The sequence below is a fragment of the Triturus cristatus genome, chromosome 10, assembly GCF_964204655.1.
Source record: "Triturus cristatus chromosome 10, aTriCri1.1, whole genome shotgun sequence".
Taxonomy (NCBI): domain Eukaryota; kingdom Metazoa; phylum Chordata; class Amphibia; order Caudata; family Salamandridae; genus Triturus; species Triturus cristatus.
The window spans coordinates 499,786,835-499,813,919 of NC_140593.1; the positions used below are offsets into that span (position 1 = coordinate 499,786,835).

Genomic DNA, 27,085 nt, shown 5'->3' on the forward strand with positions numbered 1-27,085 from the left:
CACTTCCAAAACCCCAGGCACTCCCGAGAGGTATTTCGTACCACTCCCCAGTGACAGTGGACTTCATACTTTTTGAGCATCAACCACGCACCGTACTGACTATTAGTCCCTGGTTGCTGACAATTTCCGACATAAAAGAGGAACTGTTTGAACACAGCACTAATTATTTTCTAGAAAATGTAGGCTCAGTGGAGTCGGCGCAAAAGGTATGGGAGGCATTCAAGGCAGTGATGAAGGGTCAGACCCTGGCCCTCAAGGTGGGTTACACCAAGAAGCGGCAACTCCATATTGTCCAGGTTGAGGACGACCTCCATAAATTGGAGGCCGATTACAACATGGCCCCCTCAGAGGACACCAGGCACCGCCCGGGGCTCAAACAAGAGGATTATAAGATCCTTGTTAGGGAACAAATACAGGCCGAGCTCCGGCACACGACTCATAAACTATATGAACTAGGAGACAGGGCTGGGAAATTATTGGCGTGGCTGGAAAGGAGGGAGCAGGGGGAGAAATGGGTGCCCCAGTTAACTCTGGAGGACGGGGTGCAGGTCACTCATCCGAGGGACATCGCAAATGCATCCGCTGACCACTTGGAAAGTGTATACACTCCATCCACTACATACACAACGGAAGACTCCCGTCAACTCCTTGCGGATAGCGACATACTAAAATTGTCTGATAGCGACAGAGAGGCACTGGACCGGGACTTGACGGATCTAGAAATCCAGCAAGCAATAACTAAGATTCAGTCAGGCAAGGCGATGGGACCCAATGGGATCCCCATAGAATTTCTAAAAGTGGCGGCCACCCAGGTGGTTCCCCATATGCGGGCCATGTTTGAAGAAAGCTACGAAACAGGTCTCCTACCGGAGGACCAGCGTCTGGCGTCCATAGTAGTAATTAGGAAACCGGGTAAACCCGCGGATGCCTGAAGCTCCTACCATCCCATTTCCCTAATAAACGCGGAAGCAAAGGTCCTAGTAAAAGTCCTTGCCCTGCGCCTGATAGTGGTCATTTCCTCACTGGTCCACCCAGACCAATCGGGATTCATGCCCGGGAGGAACACGGCGCTAAACATCAGATGCCTCCACAATGTTATAGCGTGTCGTGAGTTTCTCGAGGAGGACGCTGTTGTCCTCTCACTAGACGCCTCGATGGCGTTTGATTCCATCGAATGGCCTTACTTATTTGAAGTATTGAGCTGTATGGGCTTTGGGCCCAAATTCATGGCTGGGTGAGGTTGTTATACACGGATATGTGGGGACAGGCCCGGGTAAATAACTACACCTCAAGATCCTTCCCAATAAAACGGGGAACTAGACAGGGTTGCCCCCTCTCCCCACTGCTCCTTTCTCTAATGCTGGAGCCGCTGGCTGCATGGGTCAGACAAGATGTTATGGTGAAGGGTTTGAAATGGGCGGAATACCATGAGGATAGAATATCATTATATGCAGATGATATATTGCTCTACCTGGCATCCCCTTACAGATCCCTTCATGGGGTGTTAAATGTTTTCACAAATTTCGGGAAATATTCGGGGTACGCCATAAACTGGAGTAAATCCGTGTTGTGCGTTTTGAGGGGTCAGGCTCCCCGATTGCCCTCGGGATGTTCGGGGAAGGTCACATTGGAAGGCTTCCGTTATTTGGGGATCTTTGTAACTCCGGACCCCCATCTTTTTTACGACCGCAATCTCGCAGCCCCTCTGACTAGACTACGGGCTGGTGTTAAACACTGGCGTTCCCTGCCTCTGTCCCTGATCGGGCGAGCAGCACTTTTTAAGATGTTGGCCCCCCTAGGTTTCTGTATATCATTAAAAACTGCCCCCACAGGGTCCCAGACGCCTATTTCTCCGGGGTGGAGAGCGAAATTAGAACACTGCTATGGGATGGGGGATTCCCTCGAATAGCCATGAAAAAGTTAACTAAAGGGTGGTATGATGGCGGCATTGCCCTCCCGAATATCCGTCTGTATTATTGGGCATCACAGTTGGTGGTGGTGAACGACTGGATATATAGATCCCCGTTGGACCCAGCATACATGCTGGACAGATATCAGATGGGGGGGGGGGGGGGGGGGGGGGTACCTGGAGGCATTGTATTCTAAGGTTCGAAGGGGCCGTTATGTTGGCCCCACAGCTCCCACGGTGACGATATGGCACCTGGCGAACTCCCGTCTGGGTTGGGCGCAGACCCTCACTAAGGCTACACCCCTGTGGTGTACCCAGAGATTAGAGCTTCTTGGCAGGTATTCAGGGTTCGACAAATGGGACGTACTAGGAATCTCGACGATTGGGGACTTGGTTAAGAAGGGTGCTCTTCTCAAATTCGATGACTTACAGAAGACATATGATCTGGCCCAAGGGGAGGTGTTTCGATATCTACAAATCAGACACGCCCTCACTGCAGCTATCCCAGACATGATGGACATCCCAGACTCTTCCCCGCTAGAGGACAGGCTTCTTGATGGACCATTGCTCACCAAGGCCATTTCCCTTACATATAAAAAACTGTGTAATAATCTCCCAGACACCTTTCATAAACTCCGGGAGAGATGGCAGTTGGACTTAGGACCCATTGACGAAGATGACTGGCAGGCGGCATTGATTTCCCCTTGTGCGGCAGCCATAACGCTTCGCTACCGCCTCATCCAGCTAAAAAATGTACGTAGATTTTACTTAACTGGTATAACCCTTGCAAAGATAGGCTCGAGGACCAGTGCACATTGTCTTAGGGGATGCCAGCAAGACGCATCTTTTTACCACATGATATGGGACTGCCCGGGGGTGCGACCCATATGGGAGGGTGCCACAGAACACATCAAAGAGGCCTTGGGAAAACAACACACCCTTACAGCTCGGCTAGGTCTCCTCAATATATGTGAGCCAACCGACCTCATGGAAATCGAGCAACAGTTTATGACACTAGGCTACACATTGGTCAAGAGGGAGATAGCAAGGAAGTGGGGAGTGGCAGATAGGCCTTGGCTCCGGATGTGGGTCAGAGAGTATGACAACTGTATGATTGCGGAAAAGGAGGTGTCTAAATCTAGGGGGTGCCCGAAGAAATGGATAGGAAGTGAGGCAAATGGAATACTCATCAAGGAGAAATATGTGTGTCCCCAACAATAGAACTGGAGATGCAACGGATAGAAAGGAGTCGTGATAATACACCAGGATAATACGTGACGTGTTGTTGTTTAATTCAATAAAAATATTTTTTTTAAATAAAATAAAAACAAAAAGGTTAAACGGATCAGTGACAAGAATATTTTGGTAAATTGAGCATGGGAAACCATTCACACAAAGCAATAACCTGGTTTTTAAAATAAAAAGAGTGTTAAGATCCCTTTAATAATTTACAACTTTGCATGTAAACAAAACCAGACTGACTATCTTGAAACAACTTCTTTCCAAGTAAACCAATGGGTATTGATCTTAAATGAGGACTAAACAAAGCAGAAATAGTAAGGCAGAAATAGTTTGGCTTTAGTATTTTAAAGACAGCGATTGCTCACAGGTACTCATTAAAAAAATGAAACAAATTAATTATAAAGTTGCAAAACATTTACTATTGCTTTTCATTTATATTTCAACAGCCTTGGATACTTAGTTTGTTACTTCTAATGTACCTGCATTAAGTCTGTATTTGGTACTGACCTGTTTGGTGTTGGTTTTGCCAAAGCTCCTGATGTACATATCATACTCATTTACTGGTGACAGATCGAGTAGGGAGAAGGTGATTGAGAAGTCCAAGTCAATTAGTCGAAGAAGTTCTGTACTGCGTTTCCTTAGTAAAACAAAAATAGAGGATCAAATGTAATATTTGAAGGAAACAACTCAGCTCTCAATACAAATGACCTGAAAACGATTAAGGTTAAAGGTGGCATCTACATTAGGAAATAAAAGCAGGAGTGGAGCTTAAACAAAAGAAAAAGTTACTTGCACTCGGCGACAATGGTTCTAAAGGATGCTTGCCTTCCTCACAGATTCTGTATAGTTACCTGCTTAAATTGATTTACCTGTGAATGACACTGTGAGGCATCATTAAGACAGGGGACGTCATTATGCAAATGGCGTACTGCTTTGGCAGTGCAACAGGAAAGTTCGGATGTGTTGTGGAAAAAGTATTATGCTATGCCTTAGCAGTATATTGGGCAAAGGCCTCCAGGGAGACATATAAGAATGGGCTGTCACTTTATCGGGGGACAGACACCCTGATAGTGATGGAGGTTATACAAGTACTGGTCACTCTACTGATGGGTCTGTCCATCCCCTCCCCTCCCCTCCCCTCTCCCACCACCCCAAGACTGTTCTTGCAAAACTCTTTAAGGATATGCCTATAAATAAGATCCAGGGTAAATAGCACCCCAAGGCATTGGCAGCTGTGATTGTGCATTGACCTGTAGTCTAAGCAGTACTGCGCCTGCTGTACTCATCTCAATCAGCAGCGACTAAGAGTAGATTCATTGGGATTGTGTGGAGTATCAAGTTGGTGGGAAGAGGCACAGGTGGGATGTTACCTCTGGTAGCAGTAGCTGGGAGACTCACTAGGGTTATGAGTGATCCCTGCACTGCAATTACACATCTTAGGTGCCTGGGTAGTGTATATCTGTCTATGTGTCAGTGACTCCATACCCCTTTGCATGCCGCCGGCGCTAGTGTGGTCGCACTGGGACTGGTGAAGAGTGCCCATGACCATCTAGGAATGATAATCATTAACTGAGAATCACGTTGCCATATGGTGGACTCTCAGGGAGACATATCTTAGTGAGTCTAGCAAGTTCCAACCGACCCAGAGCATAGTACATATATCTCTGTACGGCACCCAACAGCATATATTGTGAACATTGTGCAAACATGCGCGTGGCTGTATTTTTTTTGATCACTGTAGATATACTGTGACAGTGTATCACAACCATGTCTTCAGGGAGTGGCCACTGTTGCTTGCATGAGTGGGAAAGTGTATAAGCAATTACAGATGAAGTAACTATTAATACGTATTGTCTCATCTGTGGCTGTGCGGCACACATCTAGTAGAACACGGTTCTTGCACATCATTAATTGTATTTGTTACCGTACTGGAGTTAAAAATGTCTGTGTTTTGTGAGTTTTGCAGCAACCACGGTGGCATAAGGAGTATGCTGTGCGGCGTAGTTGTGAGTAACATCCCAGCTGTAAGTTGACTCAGACTTAACTTTTGCAGTTAATAAATTGTCATCAGTATTACTTTTGGATATCAAGGTGTGTGCAACTGTTGGCCAGTATGGCACAAGTAAGCACAGCTGTAGACATTCATGTGTGCTTGTCTACCTGTTGTGGTATTCAGGAAAGGTTACTTGAAGTGCCACATGGGATTGAGTGCATCCATGTCTTTCCACAGCGCATTGGATAGGGGCGGTTTTGTCCGCAGATTGCTGTTTGTATACCTCATTTTAACTGCTCAATGGAAGTATTTGCTTTCCTTAGTAGGCATGGTCATGCAATTGTATCTCAAAGGGACAGAAATAGGTCTTAAAGGTTCAATAGTAGCCTGGCAGGAGGCCCCCAGCCCACCAGAACAGCAGAACCTATGGCCACTGCTTCCCTGGCAGAGGACCGACAGCACTAATGCGACACTGCCAGGGTGGCAGTTGAACTGAAGGCAAAAGAATCGGCAGAGAAGGTGTCATGTTGTTTTAGCTCCTCTTGTCAAACGTTTTTTCCCAGTCGAAAACACACAAAACAGGCGTTTAATTCTAAAAAAAAAAAAATTGGCCCTTAGGTGGTGGAAGATTTCGTCCAGCACATGGTGGGTCACATGTATTGTTTCCTGTTTGAGACCACAAAGCTTTACCAGGCAGTTCCTAACATAAAATATGCATGTGAACAGGATTGCCCTAAATAAAGTGGTCCTTCCAACAAACATTTACCAGCTATCAGTGTCGGTTCTAGGACTTCTGGGGACTTGGGCAGAAAGGGAAAATGTGAGGCCCTTCTTATTTGCACAGAACGTGAAAACACAGGGAATTAAATTACAGAAAGTGCTATCAATTGACTATTTTTGAAGCGACTTTGCAAGAAGTAACTTTCTAGGTGCGGATATCGGTAAAACAATAAACACATAAATATGAACCCTAATAATATACTTCTATGTATTTACTAAATTGGAGCTGGGTTCGGGCGGTTTGGATGGATATGGGGATACCATTCCAGATCGTTGGTGCATAGAAGGGAAAGGCCTTTTGCTTGTTTATTTACTTTTTAGCACTTCTTCTTCCGTCTGAAAGGTGTCCTTGCTGCAGGTGTGTGGAGAGCCAAATGTAGTAGCAATATCTTCGTCCAAGTAGGCAGGGGTGGCATTCATGTGGTATTTCTACAGTGTAATCCTAACCAAAAGGCAGACTGTGGCTGCAAGCCCCAGGGGAGGGTGGTCATGCCTCTAGAATTACATCTGGTCTGTACTTTACCGCCATGAACAGACTTTTCATGTCTAAACCAGAGCAAAACAGCAAATATTTCAACAGACTGCCTTGGGATATAACAATATACAACAAAAAATTCTTGCCTCGTCAACAATATAAAATTTCTCAAATTGGAAGTGCGTAAAACATAAAGACAAATGGTGTAGAGAAGAGGTCAGCAAATTAGGGATGGCCCCCCTTGGTGGGCTACAAATGATCTCAGGGGGCCCTGACTAGGAGAAACATATATTATGCCACAAGGTGAGTGACAGAGACGAACATCATGCTTATTAAAACAGAGCTGTACTTTTAGTGAAAGAAAACATTGACAGTGACCCATTCTATTAAGGGCCATCCATTTATTTAGCCATTTCATAGGTAAACTGGGACCTGGGGACATTAAAGTCAGTTTGCAGACAAGAAAGTAACTGGGGGAAAAATATTACTTGAGCTTCTGAAGTAATCTAAGGCAAATTTCGCTGGGCCTCATAGGGCTTGACCAGGACTGCGAAGACCAAGGGACAAGGGCCCTCCCAGGTCACCCACCCATGGGCCAGCACTTCAAGGCCAGGGATGATCCCTTCCTAGAGTCTTGCAGCACTTGACCATGTCTGTGAGGTCCCAGGGAGAGAGGGCCATTCCAACTGTGGTCCAGTGCTGCGAGGCATGGGGACAGGGGGGGGTCTTTCCTCCCTTGGACCTCACAGCAGTGCGCCTAGGCTGGTAGTCCTTGATGACAAGAATCAATTCCTAGATTCAGGCCTATCACCCACCTTTCCCTATGGCTCCCTCCCCATCACAGAACTACGGTTCCATTATTACATAGCAGGACACTTACTGTATTTGTTTTTTACCAAGAAAAAGTTTATATAGAGGTTATCAAAAATCACTGAGTTCATTTTGGGGTTTTCATCCAATTGCACCCTGTCCTACATCAGACCACTATTCTCATTAACAGGAAAAGTATGTGATATACTGAGAAATATATGTGTCTTGAAACAAGCAGCCCTGTATTGCAATTTTAGTTCTCCTTCTTGACCAAATTGTTTGAACGTGGGCAAATCATTTCTTCCTGGACCTTTGTCTTCTTGTCTGTCATCATCTCATGGGCTGACGGGCCATAATCTCAAAGTACAGATTTTAGGCTGGTTACTCATCGTTCAGGGCTATTTCATTCTCTTTCTACATTCCTCCTTTTAGCACCCTTAATAGTAAATATTTGATAAAGTGACCTCAAGAGGTCACTTCCAGTGGGACAAGTCCTCTCACCCAATTAGCATGTTTGCAAATGCTGCCCCCCTCGCACCTCCGCACAGAGGTTGTTCACAGAGTTCTTGTTGGGGCATCCACTGGCCTGGGCTGCCCCAGGCTTCCCAGATAAACTGTGTGTTTTATACCTCCAACTGATTAGACTGATTGCCTGCATCAGCCCCTTAGCAAGCAAAAAAAGTTGGATATTTGGCATCCTGCAGGAACTTGCTGCAGAAGGCAGTACAAACATCTAACATGGAGTACAATCCTGCACCCTGCCACCCTACTTTGATAGGCTTCAGAGCACTGGACCCTGGCTGTGTGGTGCAGGTGCGAGGTGCCAGTGGTGTAGCAATGGTGCCATGGGCCCTTGTGGAGCAAGGTAAATGGGCCTCTCTCTCTCTCTGGTCCTCTGACTGAACTTAAAATACACCAAAATGTGGGTGAATTTGGCCCATAACACCTCTGGGCTCCAGTGTCATTGTACTAGACCCATACCCCACAAGGCCAAGGTCCCACTATTGAGTGCCCTTTATAGGGGTATCATCTCCTGGGAACTGCAATCATGGACCAGTGCTAGAAGACCCATGGCAGCAGGCTCCATCCCTTGGGGCCTCTCAGCACTGGACCATGGCTGTAAAGCCTAGTGGAGATGGGCCTTTCCTGGACTTCACAGCTCTGGATCATAGATGTGCTGTACACAGAAGAAGGGCCCAGTGGACATGTAATGTAGCCATGAGCTACCATGCAAAAGAATGATGCTGGACAGCCAATCACAGCCATAATTTGGTTACATTGGGTCCCTAACATCCATGAGCACTGGTCAAAACTGATTGCTACACCCCTGAAAGAGGTCTCTAATGAACCTCACAGCCATGGTCCAGCGCTGCTAAGCTCACAAGATGGTGCCTCCTAGGAGTGTCCAACTATGTCTGCGAGGGCCAGGGGAGGGAGGGCCTCTCATGGGTCTCAAAGCTCTGGAACATGGCTGTGAGGCCCATGAAAGAGAAGCAAGTAGCACAGGAATGCTGCCATGGGTCCTGGTGCAAAGTAAAAGCGTCCCCTCATCCTCGTGCACTGGCTGCACAGTAAAATAAAGCCATAATTTGGGAACATGGGCACCTAATATCTTTGAGCCCAGTGCTTCTACAGCTGCTGCACTACTGATGGCTATTCCCCAGACATGAACCTATGCACAGAGCTATGGAACAGAGCTGTGACACAATCTTAATTGGGCACAGGAGATGGGGCCATGTGAGCCCCTCCTGTGGCTCTCTTTTTTGGAGTAGCGCTGAGAGAATTAGGGGAGGGAGCCCACTATCCACAGACCTCACAAAACTAAACCATGGCTAAGAGGTCCAGGGATGATGGGGCACTTCCCGAGTCCTAGGGTAGGGGGCCTCCACTCCCCTAGGCCTTGGAACTATGGTATAGCCATGGTAGGCCCAGGAGAGAGGAACCTGAAGTGGGGAGCCCTATTCCATGGGCCACGCAACAATGGTGTAGCACTGCAAGACCAGGGTGAAGGGTAATCCCTCTCCTGGACCATTCACCATGAACCAGATCTGCGAGGACTAGGCAGGCCTTGAGAAATCATAAATATGTTACTAGACCTGCAGGTCTATTGACTTGAATGTTGTACTTGACCTAACTGTAGTGTACTTGACACGTAACCTGGTCTCAAATTGTGTGATCCTAGCAAATATTTTATTTTACAGAGATACCTTTTTCTTCATTATCACATATGACAGGATCTTCAAATATGCAAGTTCAGCATATCTGCTGTACAAAACACTATTTTGTTTAATTTAATAGACTAAACTTTTGCTCGATGTATAATAAGAACCTAGCCCACATATAGGGTACACATAACCACAGACCTGCCTCTTAGTTCACTAATAGCATTGTCATCAGGGCAGGGGCAAGAATGTTTTTCTGTTCATGTTTAAAATCTCACTTTTAATAAATGTATTAATAAAACATGATTTGCTAGAGCACTGACATTTACAAACAGCATATTTTCAATTGTAATGGCCACAAGCTTTCCCACTAACATGCAGTTTTTACTTATAAAACTATTTAGTGTATAAACAATTATCTGTGGAAATTGGGGTTCAGCAAAAATGTTCATTATTTGCACATCAACAAGAAAAGTGTTCCAATTTGTTTTCATCCTATTAACACAAATTTTTTCATCACACAAAGTGCTTTCACAACTTCAAAAGAACAAGTTACTTACCTTCCGTAATGATGTATCTGGTAGAGACATATGTTAGTTGTAGATTCCTTACCTTAGAATTTCCCCCATGAGGCAGTCTGGATCCGGAGATTTTTTCTTCCACAGTACCCCTGCATGTCAGTAGGTTGCATCGGTCGACTCTGCGTCCATCGTCAGCGTTGTGGTTGCCGGGATGACCTTGCGGGGCCTACTTGGACACCTCCCCTGAGCGCTGCCGTCAGTTCTGACACTGACCACAGGTGCGCCACAACTAGGGCCCTGTATGGGAGACCCTGTCCCTAGAAATCAGTTCGCAGAGCAGCGAGGGTGGGGTGGGGCGGTAAGGAATTTACAACTAACATATGTCTCTACAAGATACATCGTTACCAAAGGTAAGTAACTTGTTCGTCTGATAGAGACTGTTAGTTGTAGATTCCTTACCTTAAAATAGATACCCAGGCAATACCATCCCCAGAGGAGGTTCTGCGAACCAAGTTCACATGTTAAAGTCATGGAGGACCGAACAGCCAAAATATCCGTCCTTTCGGACTTGGCTGTCCAGGCAGTAGTGTCTGGTAAACGTGTGCAGAGAGGCCCACGTTGCTGCCTGGCAGATATCAAGGAATGCGACCCCACGTGCCAACGCAGTGGTTGCTGCTGTAGCCCTAGTGGAGTGAGCACGCAACCAGCTGGAGGATCCTTCTTCACTAAAGCATAGCAGATCTTAATGAAAATGGCAACCCATCGAGAGATGGTACATTTTTTTAACAGCCCGGCCTTTGTTGGCACCCACATAGCCAATGAAGAGCTGATTATCCACCCGGAAGTTTTTTGTGGGTTAAGATAGAATGACAATGCATGTTTAGAGTCCAGACGGTGGAGTCTCTCCTCCTCCTTGGAAGGGTGCGGAGGAGGGAAAAAGGTGGGCAAAGTGATAGATTGTCCTACATGAAATGGTGTAACAACTTTAGGAAGGAACAAAGACCTCGTTCCAAGCACCACTTTGTCTGGATGCACAGAGAAGAAAGGAGGCTTGGAAGATAGAGCATGAAGCTCACTCAGGCTGCAAGCAGAGGTGATGACAAAAAGGAAGGCAGTCTTGAGAGTGAGGAGTCTGAAAGAATAGTTATGAAGAGGTTCGAAGGGAGCACACATAAGATAGATGAGAACAAGTTTCAAGTAATACAGGGGCATTATGAAGTGAGTTCAAGGAAACAGATTAGTAATGCTCTTGAAGAACCTATTAGCAATAGGTGACTTGAACAAGGCTGGCTGATCTGGCAGCTGAAGAAAAGCAGAGATAGCTGCAAGATAACCTTTGAGAGTGCCCAGAGCAGAGCCCTGCTGGGCTAAAGAAAGTATATACAAAATGACCTCAGAAAGAGGAGCAGAAAGGGGATCCACAGCCTTTGCTGTGCACCATACCACAAACTTGTTCTATCTACAGGCGCATACCGATTTAGTGGCGGACGCCTGGCTGCCAAGATGAATTTACAGACCTCGGGCAGAAGGTCAAAAGCTGTCAACTGTCGCCGCTCAATCTCCAGGCATGGAGGTAGAGACTGGACAGGTTCGGGTAGAGAACCGTCCCCTGCTGCTGCGAGAGAAGATCCCCCCGAACGGGCAGTCTGATCAGAGGATCGATGGCCATGCTCAGAAGCTCGGGGTACCAGACTCTTCGTGCCCAGTCCAGAGCCACAAGAATAACTTGGGTGCTGGTCACGGTTGATCTTCTTGAGCACTCAGGGCAGAAGTGGTAGAGGCGGAGAGGCGTACAGGAGGCCGCAGTTCCACTTGTGACGAGAAGTGTCGCTGAGCAAGTGCCTCCCTGGAAACTCCAAAGCACAATACTACTGGCATTGCACGTTCTCTTCTGTCGCAAACAGATCTAACCAAGGCTCTCCCCATCGCTGAAAGAGACCTTGCACCACCTCCGAATGAAGACACCATTCATGACGGACCAAGCACTGATGGCTGATTTTGCCCGCCCTGGCATTCAGAGAACCTGCTAGGGTCATGCTCTGATGTTCCTGTCATGTCAAGAGGCGAAGAGCCTCCTGACATAGGATCCACGACCTCACTCCACCCTGTTTGTTGCAGTAGCACATGGCCGTGGTGTTGTCTGTGAACACCTGCACCACTTTCCCTTTGAGAGAGGGAAGGAATGCCTTCAGTGCCTGTCGGATCACCAGGAGTTCCAGCAGGTTGATACGGAGTCCGGACTCCACCGAACACTCTCTGCCTCTCCCAGATGGCCGTCCTTTCCCACGAGTGAAGCATCTGTCACCACCATTAGTTCTGGTTGGGTCGTTAGCCACCACTGCAGTTGTTGTGCAGTTCCCTCTGAGATCTGAACGTAGTCGGAAAGTTACCCCTGATGCTGCGCTCAGTGGAACTTCAGGTCCCACTGAAGAGCTTGCATAAGCCACCTGGCATGATCCATCAGTAGGATGCAGGAGGCCAAGAGACCCAGCAGCCTCAGTCATTCTCAATGAAATTCGGTATAGAGGCTGAAACATCGGTATCTTAGCCCGAATATCCCGGGCCACAACGGCCCAGATGAAAAGGTACATCTGACAAGGAGTCAAGTGTGACTTCGGCACGTTTATAGTGAACCCCAGCCAATGCAGGAGGTCCGCCATAGTCTGGAGGTGGAAGACGACAGACTGGGACGAGCCTGCCTTCAACAGCCAGTCGTCGAGATAGGGGAAGACTGAAATCCCCTATCTGCACAGATGAGCTGCGACCACCGCCATCACTGTTGTGAACACCTGAGGGGCACTGGTAAGACCAAAGGGGAGTACAGTGAATTGAAAGTGATCATAGCCCACCGTCTGTGGGCTGGCAGGACAGGAATATGGAAATAAGAGTCCTGCAAGTTCAACGCCACCATTAAGTCTCCAGGGTCGAGGGCAGACAGGACCTGAGCTAACGTGAGCATTCTGAACTTCTCCTTCAGGAGGAAGCATTTGAGGGCCCGTAGGTCTAGAATAGGACGCAGGCCAGAAAATAGCAGGAATAGAAACCACAACCTACTGCTGGTGCAGGGACCCTCTCTACAAGTCCCTTGGCCAAAAGAGCTGAGACTTCCCGGCGGAGAAGTCAAATGATCTTCCATAATGCGATCGTAAAGACGGTGGTATGAAGGGAGGAGTAGTCTCGAAGGGGAGGGAGTAGCCCCTTCGGTCGATTTGCAAAACTCACCTTTACGACGTGATGGATTGCCAGTGGAGGAGGTGATAGGGAATCCTGCCTCCAACTGGCTGTTAATGGGCCTGAAATGTCAGAGTAGGAAGTTTTGGAGGCTGCTGCAGGGGAGGGGGAAAGGGTGGAATTGCCCGCCTGTTTGGTCCCAGACCCACGAGGACGCTGGGGCCCACATCTGTGGCAATGCAGAGGCTAGGAAGCTTGAATGAACCGGTGGATAGGCTGGGCCGGACGTGGTTGGCCTCCCTTTAGTAGCCACGAAAGGGACGAAAAGCAGACTGAAGGCGCATTGTGGCCCAAAGATCTGTCCGTAGCTCTATAGTCTTTAACGTGCTCAAGCGCAGAGTCAGCTTTGTCGCAAAAAAGATGACAGCCATCAAAGGGCATGTCCATCAAGGTTGACTGGACATCCCTCGAAAATCCAGATGTCCTCAACCAGGCCAGGCGTAGCGTCTAAGGGTTACAGACGTGGCAATCGTTCTGCCCAGTGAGTCGGTGGTATCCAGTCCACATCGGATGGCGAATATGGCTGCGTCTCTCCTATGCGCAACTGCCTAGGAGAGAACGGCCCGGGCCTCCTCCAGGAACTGAGGCAGCACCTGAGTGACCATATCCCAGATGGTATGGGAGTAGTGGCCCAAAAGGGATGCGGTGATCACTGACCGCAGTGCCAAGCTGGAGGAAGAAAACATTTGCTTCCCAAGATGGTCCAGCTTCTTGGGTTCCCTATCTGGAGGAGCAGAAGGGAATGCACCGTAAAAAGAAGAGGCCTGGACCACCAAGCTCTCAGGGGAAGGGTGTTGGGTCAAGAACACTGGGTCGCCCGGGGCTGGGCGGTGGCGGAGGGCAATTGTCCTCTCCACAGTCTGGGCTTGGACCAAGTGCCCAGGAGAACATCAGTAAGGCCTTCACTGAATGGCAGTACGGGTTCAGAGGAAGAAGCCACAGGCTGAAGCACCTCTGTCAGGAGGTTAGTCCTGATTGCCACTGAAGGGCGCTCAAGGCCCAAGACCTCGGCCGCCCTTCTCACTACCACAGCATAGGATGTTCCCACCTCCGTGGCCACAGTAGGGGGAGAAAGCAAACTAGAGTCTGGCGAGGTGTCCAGACCACTGGAATCGTCCAGGACCTCTCGCCAGTCCGGTTCTTCCAGCTGGTCAGTTAAAGGGTCCAGCGACCCCTCCCAGTCCTCATCACCACCCTCTGGTCAATAGGGAACACCAGGGATGAACAGTGGAACAAAAGTACCTTCCGGCATTGGTTCCAATGTCGGTCCGGCTCCGTGTCCACCTCGGGATGAGGATGGGGACGACTTTGGACAGGCACCGGAGACACAGCCTTCTAGCGACAACGCTCCAAGTCCTGTGTCGTGTCAGCCAACCGACGGGGAGAAGGAGCAGGGCACTTGTGCTTCTTCACCTTCTTCTTGTGCTTTGACTTACCCGAGGACCTCGACGGCTTGGAGTGCGATGAGGAGTGGGGGCTCCGCAAACGGTCTTATGACCTTCCTCTCGAACAAGACCAGGAGCGAAGCGGAGTCGACCACCGGACCTCCAACAACTTTCAGGACCGCTCCCGCAAAGCCTTTGGGTGCATGCTCCAGCAGTCGGAGCATGACTTCGGGTCGTGGTCGCGCTCCAAACACCACAAGCACACAAGGCGCGGGTCCGTCACAGATATCATCTTGTGAAAGGAACTGTGGGGCTTGAAGCCAGTCCAAAGTTGAGAAATCCCTCACACACCAGGAGTCCAAGACTCAAAAAAGATGTTGACAAAAGTTGCAAAAAGCTAGCCCAAGAACCGTTAAGTATTAGCTCTCTCTGCATCCGTGCTAGGCTGGCACGGGAAAAGACAGAACTGACGTTAGCGCGCAGGGGCGGAATCTAAGTAGTCACCACGACGTCATCCCGGTGACCATGACACCGACGACGGAGTCGACATATGCCACCTACCAATGTGCAGGGGTAATGCTGAAGAAAAAAATCTCCAGATTCAGACTGACGCCTGGCGGAAATTCTAAGGTAAGGCATCTGCAACTAACAGTCTCTATCAGATATGTATTTTGAAGTGTTGTACAGTGCATTTGCAAGCTATGTAAATGGTGTGCTTCTTTTATCCTGGAGGTTGTGTTTACTTTATTTTCTCTGACAGCAAATAATAAAACATAAGCGGGCATTTGACCTTTGTCTCTCAATGCAGAGCAAATGTGACAAGATAAAAACAAGATTTAAAGGCATCTTTATTGTTCATTCACTTTCTGAGACAACAGAACACCTGTTCTTTATCAGCTCACTAGATCATGCCACTAGGCCCTAAAACAGCTCACCCTGATAAAATCTGAATCGCCAAAGCAAGTGGGCAAGTAGATTTCGCAAGTCCTGCTAGGGAAGTGTGGTCACATCCGATGGGCCTCACAGCTATGTTGCAAGGCCAAGGAGATGTGGCCCCATGGCATCACATCCATGGTCCGTGCTGCAAGGTCCAGGTGAGGAAAGTCCCTTTCAATGGGCCTCACAGCCAAGGTCTGCAACCATCACTGCAAGGGACAAATGGGGAGGCCATTTCCATTATCACTTCACAGGACAGTTTGTACCTTTGGTGTCACACTGCACATGTGAATACACATTGCGTGTGCAGAGACTTCAGAAGATGTTTGCAGGGGGGACAATGAATCCCACAGCAGATTTTGGGGGTTTCATTATAAGGAGATGTTAAACATAACTCAGCTGGAGATTGAGTTTATCGAAGGCAATTACTCTTCATGCTATAATGGAGTTCTAATCGCTTTAACACCTCCTGGAGTAAGCCTTGGCTGCTTCCTATTGCAAATTTTGAGCGAAAAGTTAGGAAAATGAACTCTGGTATCCAAATAGAATGAAATAGTCTTAAGCTTTGAAACACCAGTTGTAAATATCAGTATCTACCAAGCATACTGTCCAGTAAGTACCAACTGCCACAGGACCTGGTGCGGTGGGTACCTTTTAGCCATAGAACATACATATTTGACATCTAATCTCAGCTTTATGGTGGAAATTAACACTGTGTTCTGAAGGTGGGCAGGGCCCATAACAGTGTGACAGTTCCCTGGAAAGGGCATCCCTTCGCTTTACCATCAGAATCACTTAATCCCATAAACCAAAATGTGTGCTCATGGGCAATCACTTTTCTCAACTTAATGCTCTACTGTCACTTTTTGGCAAGATTGGGATCACTTTGATTCAGTGTAAAAACTTCTGGTCAGCATGATTTCAAAAATGGACTGAATATTACCTTGGAGAAGAGAGGTGGTCAGTCAGCAATACAGTGGTAAATATATAGCCTTCACAACAGGTAGCATTACACTGCAATCCTGGATCCACTAATTTAACCAACTGTTTGATCCTGGGCAAATATTACTATCACTGTGCAGACAATATGGCAGCACTTTGAAACAGGCTTAATTTAAGAATTAGGCACCAAGGGCATACTCCACAAACCGGTCCTCAGCATGGGTACAGGAGGGGAAAGGATGTGGTGTTACTGCCACAGCTGCCGACTTGGAACTCAGAAACCAGGTTCAAGTCTCGGCTTCAGGTCGACATCCTGTATTTCTGGGCAAATCAATTAAATTCTCCCAGTGCCTAAATACGAATATGTTCTTGTGTAATGCAACCACTAAATTTGCAAAGCACTCTTCAGGTTGAGCTCGAGCTACATAAAACTGCAAAACATGTTTTTAAAACGTGGTTTTATTAACTCATTCAAGGCTGTTTGCATTTCAATAGCTAAGTGTGCTCCTGAACCTGTACGGTGCAGGACCCCTCCTGAGCGGCAACACCTCCCTGCCTGCCTCATCTCTTTCACAGCTCATACAAGCCTGAAAGAGTGAGAATAACCCTGACCTGTGACTGGGGCACCCAAATGCAGGACAAGGAGAGTCAATTACATAGTGCCTTTGAGTGGCATGGAACAGGATCACCAATTGTAGGACAATGATGTCAAATGTGTACAGGCCTCGTAGCTATGGTGTGGGTCTGCGAGGCTCATGGCAGAAGGGGCCCATGGCGGCTCCTCCATTGGAGTAGAGGAGCGTCGCCCCACTTAAAATCCCCCAAAACCCCAGAAATGAAAAGTAAAATTGTAATTTATTACCATTTTATTTTACATCCCCCGACCTGAACACAGCATCAGGATGTGGGCGGGCAGCTGCTGAATGACATCTGCAGGGAGGAGGGTGGGCTGTTTATGCACCATTTAAAGTGTGCATGTAGTTTTAGCCTGGCGTCTTACGAAGGCCAGCCACACATGCACACTTTAAACATCTCTAACCCAGCTCTCTTAAGACAGCTGGGTTAGAGAAAGTGCTCGCCTCCAGGGTGCTGTGGAGCACTGAGTTAGGCTGCTCCCTCCAATCAGGACACTACTCTCATACTGCTGGTTAACAGCATGAGAGCAGTGCCAGGATTTGTCAATTGAGTTGCTGCATCCAGTTCCTGTGGAGAGAAGAGGACCGCATTGGAGGACGTCGCGTTCAAGTAAGTTTTATTTATGTTTATTTTCTTTTGCCAGCATGCCCCCAACTTCCGTGTAGATGCCAGCCGCTACTGAAGGGGCTGCGAGGAGGTGGATCCCTTTCCCTATCCCTTGCAGTGCTCTTCTTGCCTGTGAGGCCCAGGAGAGAGGTGCCACTCCCCTTGGCCTCATAGTGGTGTACCACAGGTGCGAGGCTGAGGACAAGGGGGAAAACTGGCACAAGGCCCCGTGTTGGTGGGCTGAGCAGATGGCCTTGGGCAGCTGCCCACGCCTAGCACTGGCCCTACCAGCCGCACTGTGATTAACAGGCTAATGGTCAAATGCTTCTGACAGTTGAGCGAGCTGAAGCTCTGCCCAGAAAACATAGATCTCCGCCCCTTCTAGATAAGAAAGGTGACACACTAGTTTACGTTGGCACTTCCAAAGCGCCAAACCCCAAATTATGCCCTTAGTTTCCTGTTTATGTTAGCGAAGACTGTGCACAGTAATGTCTTCTAGATGGTAATTTACCATTACATTCTAGGTAGGTGTATTTTGCGCTGCTGAACAAAATCACATTTTATTGACCGTTGCTGCTCACAGAGGCTAGGTAGATCAACATAAAAACATTAACAAACACAATTACAGTATTACAGAGCATTAGATAGGTCGTTTTCTCCTGCTGAGAAACATCAGTTTAATTTATAGGTCAGCAGTTCGTAACCTGGGGTCCACGATGCCTACTAAGGGGTCTGCAACTGTTTAGTAATTAAATAATTTAAGCAGATTAATAAAGGATAGATACATAAAAAAGCTAAATTGAAAAGTGAACTAAATCCCTGATAGACACATGGTATCCTGAGCTGAGGCACTGGTATACATAGACAGCATGCAAACAGAGCAAAAAAAAAAGAAAAGAAAAAGTCATTGACTAGAGTCTAGCATATCGCTTCTCTTTGAAATAAAGCCACATTTTGAAAAGTTCCAACCTTCCCATTAAATTAAAATGTCTACACTTTTTTATTTGCGAGTTAAATATTGCTTCATCTCTCTGAAACAAAATAACATTTTTAAAAACTCTAAACTTCCTTTTAAATTAAAATGTCGATCTTTAAATATTTTTGTGTGTGAATTAACTAAAATATTTCATAACTTGTGTATCTGTTTATGTATTCTTGTTACTGCAGTTTTGTGTATTATTTTGACTTTCAAAACAGAGGATTTGTATAGGCCGGTGTTCCCTGCTTGCTGTGGTGATTCAGTGAGGGTCTACAGAAAGAAATAGGTTAAGAACTGCTAATATAGGTAATAGCAAAATGAAATACAACACACTTAAAGCTGGAGAATAGTACAAGTAACTTTCACTGGATACCACGCTGGCATAAATAACAAATGTAGTGTGCCTTTGAAATGTTATACCAAGAACCTCTACGCCAGGAGAAGACCTTAAGATTTAACATTTTAAAAGGGATGTCATTTTGCCCCTAGGGATGCCTTTAAGTAAAACTGTATCAGCCCTATGGCTGAGAAAAAAAGAGATTCTCCACAGTTGCTTTATGTCTAGATGGCGGACATGATCTAAATCATAGCGCACTGAGAAGTAGCTTTTAAGGGACCCAAATGATGGACAATTCAGCACATCTTAAGTTTACCTGTTAAATGTTTGCAACACAGCCTTCAATAAAATGTTAAAGTTCAACCTGCCACAGGTATCCATTTTTTAGTCCAGCTAAAATGCAAACTTAAGGGAAGAAGGGGAGCATGACATAAACTGTACTAAAACTCAACAATTTGTACATACCCTTTGAAGGACAATATCTTTCGCTCCCAACTCAAAATCAATCCCCCCTCCACCAATCTTCGCTGGACTGCCAGGAAAGATTTACACAATTTACCATCAATCTTACTGAAACAAAACAGTTTAAATAACGAAAAACATTCCTGTTCATTGAGCAAGAAGGGCTGTGAGGGGAATTTATCTCAAATATTTTAAAGTATCTCAATTTGCCTTTTACTTAATGCTACCCTGTTAACTATCCTGATAAACTTGAATGTAATCATTTTAATCAGAAAGACCTAGCTGCATCTTAGGTACCATACTTCCAAGTTTAGGATTCCTTAGGAAGAGTGCAACATCTGACTCTCTTGCTGTCATAGTGGATCTGAACACTGCAGGCAGGAGAAGCTGAGGAGCACCTCAAGTCAAATCCAGAATATCAATCAACTCAACTAGATTGAATCAGTTTGGAGTTACCAGTGCTTCTAGGTCTTCTGAAAAATGAGCACCTACAAGATGAGTGAGAAAGTAGAAAAGCACACAGGAACCAGGCCGAATGCCAGAGTAGTGCATGTCTTAAACTGGTCTTTCACCCTCAAGATAAAAAAGGCCTCACACTTCGTGAGACTTTCACCACAAAAGAGCTCTCCTCTGGAACACACAGGGGAAAGCATCACAATTTCTGTGTGAAGCTCCCACTCTAGAGATTAATCATCTGCCTGCCCAGCTTAGTTTGTGTGTGTTTGGGGTACCCGCAGAGAGAATGGCTATGGTTCTCAAGTAAAAAAAGAATTAAAGGTTTGGCTACTGTTGCTTGAATGAGTGGGAAAGTGTATAACGAAGAATAGGTGAAGTAACTCTATAGGTATTGTGCAATCTGTGGCTGGACGCAGCCTACATATTCACTTGATGCACCCTTCATATTCATGTGGTGATAAAGGTGACAGAATCTCCTATCTCCCCACCAAGGGAAATAAAGTCTCAAGGTACTGGTGGATGCATTCACCTACTTATGTGGATGGCTCTGTTCAAGGCAAACCACACGGTGTGGATATCAGCAGCATGTAGTTGAACCCCCCCCCCCCCCCCAACAGTCCTCAGGCTCAGTCTACTGATGTCATTAATATATTCGCGACTGTTGTAGAAATGAAACATTGACCATAAGAGTTGCTGGTAAGAAAACCAATCCAATGCTTTCAGAACCTCCATGGCAATGGATAAAGATCGTTCTCCTGGTCCACCCACAGGGCAATATGAAAGTGTGTGATAATATAGGACAACAAATGGCAGTGAGCTAAAGGAACAGCCGGGATGGATTTTATCATCAGGTTCATTCATGGTCCTGTAGAATCCTTAGAGTACCAAGTCATGCCCCTCAAGTGCTGGGAATGGCTTCTCAGCATCACTACTGATACATACCCATACAACTTTCACAAGCTGGAGCAGGTACGATAGAAGATTTGGAGAGAATCACCAACAGTTTCACACTGAAGAGGATAATCAACTCATCCAAAGTGGCCAACAACTTTTGTCCATCTTCTTAAACACCACACTGGAGATGGCCATTAGCCAAAAGGGATTGGAGGCAGCATATGGTGACTCATTCAGAGGGATAAGAATCTTGATGACCATCTTCGTAGCCGCTACAGTGGAGAGGCTAGACTTCTCAAAGTCCTCAGTAGCCAATTTAAATTTCAAAATGTCTGGCAAACAGGTATTAAAGACCTCAGCTAGGAGAAGAAAGGCAGATCAAGGTCCAATGCCTCCTCATTATTCTCCTAAGAAGTCCACTTTCTTTAAACTTAAGGAGACTTTTAAATTCTCTACCAATGTATGAGACAAGTATACAGTGAACAGAATGTTTTCTCTATGGATTCTTTTGTATTAAGCAGGCAGGATGGCTGAAAGAGTTGAAGACTGAAGCTGAAACATGAGGCCATTGAAAGGTTATAAGCTTGAATCCCATCAATGTCGACTAAGTCTATGTTGCAATAATTATAAAGAGCAGTATACTAAGGCATCATGACAACTAGGCCTACAGTCAGTGTATTGTGAACCATTAAACTGTCTTATGGTACACAATCATTTACGGTGATTAGCATCAGCAGAAGTGCAGTATGAAGTGCTCTGCTCTATACCCAAACACATCAAAATGATACAGAACCTTTTGAAAATCCCAACCATGCTAGGTGAAACCTGAGTTACTTGGATGGCCTTTGACAAATGATGGAGTAGAGGCCTCAGCATCCTGTACATTGAACTTCTACTGGTGTTTTTCGGCATACTTAAATCCCTTCATCCTGAAATTCTCAGGGTCATTTTTGTAGGCAATTTACGCAGAATGCAATCTTACCCTAGCTTGTGCAACCATGATGTGAGGTGGTGATCTAGGCAGTAGCTGGTGGAAGCCATATTTGTGTCTGTTGTTAACCGCTGCATGCTGGACTGGACGCAGTGACCATATATAGAACTGCTGCAGCAAATTAAGGCAGTCTAGCATTACAATGGCAAATTACACTGGGCTTGTACCCAATGTTAGGCTTGATGACACATCTGAAAGGTACTGATTGGGTGAAAATCAAATGAACTATTGTGTTCTAAACGCGTAAGGTTCCCCCATTCACTGCATACACCTGTGGCTGGGGTTTGTTGTCACCTGGAACACCAGCTACATATTTAAAAGCGTGGGGAATGGTAAATGAGAAAGGCCTGACAAGTGGAATTTGTAAGGGGCAGAGTCTGACATGTGAACAAAGGAATGTGGGGTCGAAGATAAGATAACAGTATGGCTTATATGTGGAGGTGAGAAGGATAATGAAGACAGGAAGCAACAGAGAAAGGTATGGAGGTTTGGGAGAGGAAGTAGGGGAGGCAAGGAACAGAGGAAGAGAAAAGCATGATGCTATTAGCATCTAATGGAGAAGATGCAGAAAAGGAAACCAATGACCCAAGGAGGTAGAATGGGACAGGGGGAGGTTGTGGGAAGCCAGTGGAGAAGAGGGCAGTGATGTGCAGATAATAGAGAGAAGAAGTTTAGGCAGCTAAGCTAACTTGTCTAACAGAATATGGGGCTACATAGGCTCATTCTTTCACCTGACATGAAGAAGTCTGAAGAATAACAAACGCTGAAGGACTGTCACTGAAAGTCTAAGAGTGGTCCTGGGGTCTGTGACACACCGCAACCCCCCCAAAATTGCCAATTGGGAATTTTCGCTGAATCAAAAGGATACAAAACTAGAAAGAAAGTGACAGCACCGGTGCTTGCGATGATGCAGTGCATAGTAAACAGGTGACGACATGACATGCCACCAAGGGTGGATTAGTGGCATAGAACAAAACCACATGTGAGTAAATTAAAACTTAAAGAGGGCTCAACATATTGGAGATGTTTTGGTGATATTATCCATTTGATCTCATGCCACTGTAGAGGTGGTACTTCATTAAATGATTGCTAACACTGTGGAAAGCATTCTTCTACTTAAACTTTGTGGTTATTTCAAATATTGATGTTGTTTGTACATTATGAGGGCTCTGCTGTCTATTGTGGAGAACTGTGATCATCTGTGAAATGCAATATGATGTTTGTATTTGTTCTCTCTTCCACTGACCTGAAAAGTGAAACTGCCTTTATTTGATTGTTACACCTCAAAAAAAATCAATAATTAATTATGTTATAAGATGCAGTCATAATGCGCATTCTGCCTTTAGGATGGAAAACAGCTCAAGTATTTAACCCTAGCAAAACCAGGTCGACAGAGCTCTTTGTGTAACTTCCAGCAATAAATGCTGAGAAAGTAAAAACACCCAAAACATAAGCATTTCTTTGATTGCCACACTGTGTTAGGGTTTATGACTCATTAACAGCACCAAGGTCGTCATATTACAAACATCCAGGGTTTAAAGCAGTGGCCCCACCATGTTCATAATAGTTATTTCATAAAATTTAGAGAGCAAAAGACTGAATGACTGTCATTGAACAGGCCTTTGTTCATATAATCTTGAATCTATTATGTCACTACATGACCTAAGGACTTGGATATGAATGGTAAGTTTGAAATGGACAACATATAACATATCGGTTTGATGGAAGTCTTCACTAGAACTCAATACTTCACCAGATGGGCATGAGATGGCTACAGTAGTACTTGCAGTGTTGGCGTGAAAGGACTATGCATTTCCAAAATGCGTTAAGCTATATATCTTAGCAGTGGATAGTCTTAAAAGCTTGAACCTATACAAACATGTAGAAGAAGTTGCAGAACCCCTCCTTTCTGATTTTGACAGGAGTGAGTTAAACCCATGAATGAAGATAGCAAATCTGGTACAAAAAGAGGTATATGGTTGAAAAGCGACAAATCACGGTATAGACAAAACGCAAACTATCAAATGCCAAGATTGTGAGAATTAATATAAGTAAGGAACAGCAGAAAATAAATGTTCTGTGAACGAAAATAAATTAGTAGCAATTTAGGTCTGTACGTGAGAGAAAAAATTTAGAGGAGGAACATTTGTTGGATTACTTTCTGAAACAAAAATTAACAACCAAACGGGGTGCATACTAATGGGAAAAACAGATAAACTGGATTCAAAATATAAAGAAATGGCACCTACTTCTGTTTATTAGCCATTTTTCGACAGATTTGTCGTTGCTTGGCAGATATAAAATCGATGAACACTCCTCGATGAGATCCCTTTTTTTGAACATCTGAGATTTCTATATGAAATATAAAGTGTTTAGTTCAGTATAAATCATTGCCATGAAATAAATAGTAGTATTTATACATATAATACACATTTGTGTAAACCTGGTCATATCTACTCATTTGAAAAACTGGCAGTGAAGAAGATATGTAAAAATGAGTACTTGTCCACACAAAACAATCATATAATATTTGCATACTTTTAATGTGGCATCTATTGGCAGCAGTCATGACAGCTGCTATCCTTTAACGCTCAATCTAGCCCATGCATTCTTTATTATCTTATTCATGTCGAAATTATTTATGTACTGTACACAAAAATATTGTTGTATGTTAAGATCTGAAAAATTGCATCTTTCCTGCTGTATTTCTCTTTAAGATGACAAGACTTCCAAACTTGCATCCCTCTATGTGATGGTAAATGTGGCTTTGAACGCCTAGGAAACCTTTCTACGCAGTGACTTGAGAGGGGTTTTCACACAATAAGGGAAGAGAAGCACAGTGACTCCATGATGCAATCTGTATTAAATCATAGAGGACACTTGCATACTCCATGCTAGCGATGGATGTAACACATCCAAGAGAACATTTATTACACTGGCTGTTAAATAATAACATACATATTGAAATGCCGAAAATAAGCAAGTAAGACTGTTCAGATCACAGTATGACCCAGAACAATGTTTCCAATTGAGAAAACACTAGAATTTCGACCCCCCTCTTTAAGTAAAAAAAGCATGAGACAAAACATAAACTCTCTTCTACACTTAGATATAAACTGGGAAGAGCGCATATCTCTCTATGCCGATGATATACTTCTATATCTATCTTGACCCTATTTTTCCATCTCCCAGGTGCTGCACATCTTTGAACTGTTTGGCAGTTACTTGGGCTTTGTTATAAATTGGACTAAATCTATAGTTATGCCCCTGTCTGGACTCCCTTCGAGGCTGCCGTTCATCTGTGGGGCCAAGGTAGTAGAAGAAGGGTTTAAGTATCTTGGACTGTACATATTTCGAGACCCTCAGTCATTTTTACAAGAAAATCTCTACCCACTACTGCAGGGATTTCGGGCAGATGCGCGGCACTGGCGCACACTCCCCCTAACGTTGATCGGAAGAGCAGCGCTATAAAAAATGATGACCCTACCGCGCTGTATTGCTCGATTTCCCCGGCCTTTCTGTGTTAAAAGGGGCCTAATGTGACTTCAGTCTCTTTCCATTCAAGTCTAAGGGTTAGAGTAGTGTATAGAGCCTATTTATTAGGCACTTCGACATGATCCTGTGTTCTTCCCCATAGATCAGGGTTTGCATACATATCCTAGGGGATAGATTCGTTAGCATTAGGGGTAATCTGTTCTGTAGTGAGGGTATTTCATGGAGCCGTGCTGAATTCAGGCCTGGTAGGCCTTAAACGGGAGAGACTCCATCTTTCCTCCTGCTCTGGCAGCTTGGGAAGCTTCTAGGTCATAGGCAGTGTTTTAGTTAGGAGGTGTTATTCGCTTGGAGAGAACCGGTTCAGGCCGGCCCTTATCGAAGGATTGTATTCTTCTTCATGCCGAAGACACTACATCAGGCCGGCCGGCTGGGAACGTGTCCTTGGCACGGGGAGGTACAGGAATTTGGTGGGCGGCAGGTTACGTGCTGGAATTTTCCATGAGAAAATGCACATCTATATTAGTGAAAGTCTGAGGCAGACACTGGCACTTGCTTTTAGTCCGTAGGCGGCACCTGGCCGTTAGCAGTAAAGCTACTATTTATTCCAGGGAAGACAGATGATAAACTTGAAGGTGGAGAAAAACCGAGAGACAGATATTCTTCTAACACAGCAGCCAAAGAGAAGAGAGTAGCCAATGAGGAAGAGGTCCCAGTGACTCGGAGAAAAGAGAAGGGAGTAGATCTGTGACTGCAGAGGTGTGACTTCCAGGCGAAGCCGAGGCGCAGACGGGAAGGGAACCTGGATGACCATTGAGTGCAGGCTACATACGACCAAGGTGATGTCGACCCCTTTTTATTAGAGTGTACAACTTAATCTTTCACTTTCCTTGCAGGTTATATGTGATGTATTCTGTGAGCGTGTATGTAGTAACTAAATAAAGTATTTAGTCAGGTTATATGTGATGTATTCTGTGAGCGTGTATGTAGTAACTAAATAAAGTATTTAGTTTGTAGTGAGTCAACCTGTGCTGTGTGTTCTTGTATAGGAGGGTAGCCTATTCTTCTAGTCAGATGTGACTTGACATGAACAGATGTTAATCCTGATCAGGTAAGTGGTAACTGAATGAGGGAGGAAGGAGCCCCTCGAACTGAAGAACAGGTTGTGCTCAACTAGTGGTCTTTGTGTGATCTGATATATGGTAACCCTGATTCCCCTGTCGTGTATTACGGTGATCATAGGATGAACTCGTACTAAGGCTGCCGTCTGGGTAGGAAGTCCTGGGTCCGTTTGGGACCGCGAGGCTAAGGCTGCCGTCTGGGTAGGAAGTCCTGGGTCCGTTTGGGACCGCGAGGCTGAGGCTGCCGTCTGGGTAGGAAGTCCTGGGTCCGTTTGGGACCGCGAGGCTGAGGCTGCCGTCTGGGTAGGAAGTCCTGGGTCCGTTTGGGACCGCGAGGCTGAGGCTGCCGTCTGGGTAGGAAGTCCTGGGTCCGTTTGGGACCGCGAGGCTGAGGCTGCCGTCTGGGTAGGAAGTCCTGGGTCCGTTTGGGACCGCGAGGCTAAGGCTGCCGTCTGGGTAGGAAGTCCTGGGTCCGTTTGGGACCGCGAGGCTAAGGCTGCCGTCTGGGTAGGAAGTCCTGGGTCCGTTTGGGACCGCGAGGCTAAGGCTGCCGTCTGGGTAGGAAGTCCTGGGTCCGTTTGGGACCGCGAGGCTAAGGCTGCCGTCTGGGTAGGAAGTCCTGGGTCCGTTTGGGACCGCGAGGCTAAGGCTGCCGTCTGGGTAGGAAGTCCTGGGTCCGTCTGGGATCGCGAGGCCGCCACTTGTATTATAAGAGGTCTTGGTAT

The 27,085-nt window shown here is 46.0% G+C and overlaps 1 protein-coding gene across 3 annotated transcripts in view; it reads right to left on the reverse strand.

The window, feature by feature from the left end:
• Window positions 1-27,085, reverse strand: part of DYNC2I1 (dynein 2 intermediate chain 1) — a 510,705-nt gene that overhangs the window by 244,805 nt on the left and 238,815 nt on the right. For all 3 annotated transcript variants that reach the window (XM_085631946.1, XM_085631948.1, XM_085631947.1), the window contains 2 exons: window positions 23,997-24,099; window positions 3,659-3,788 (listed from right to left, as the gene is read on the reverse strand). In XM_085631946.1, the coding sequence (XP_085488072.1) occupies window positions 3,659-3,788; window positions 23,997-24,099 (233 nt within the window). The remainder of the gene's footprint in view (window positions 1-3,658; window positions 3,789-23,996; window positions 24,100-27,085) is intronic.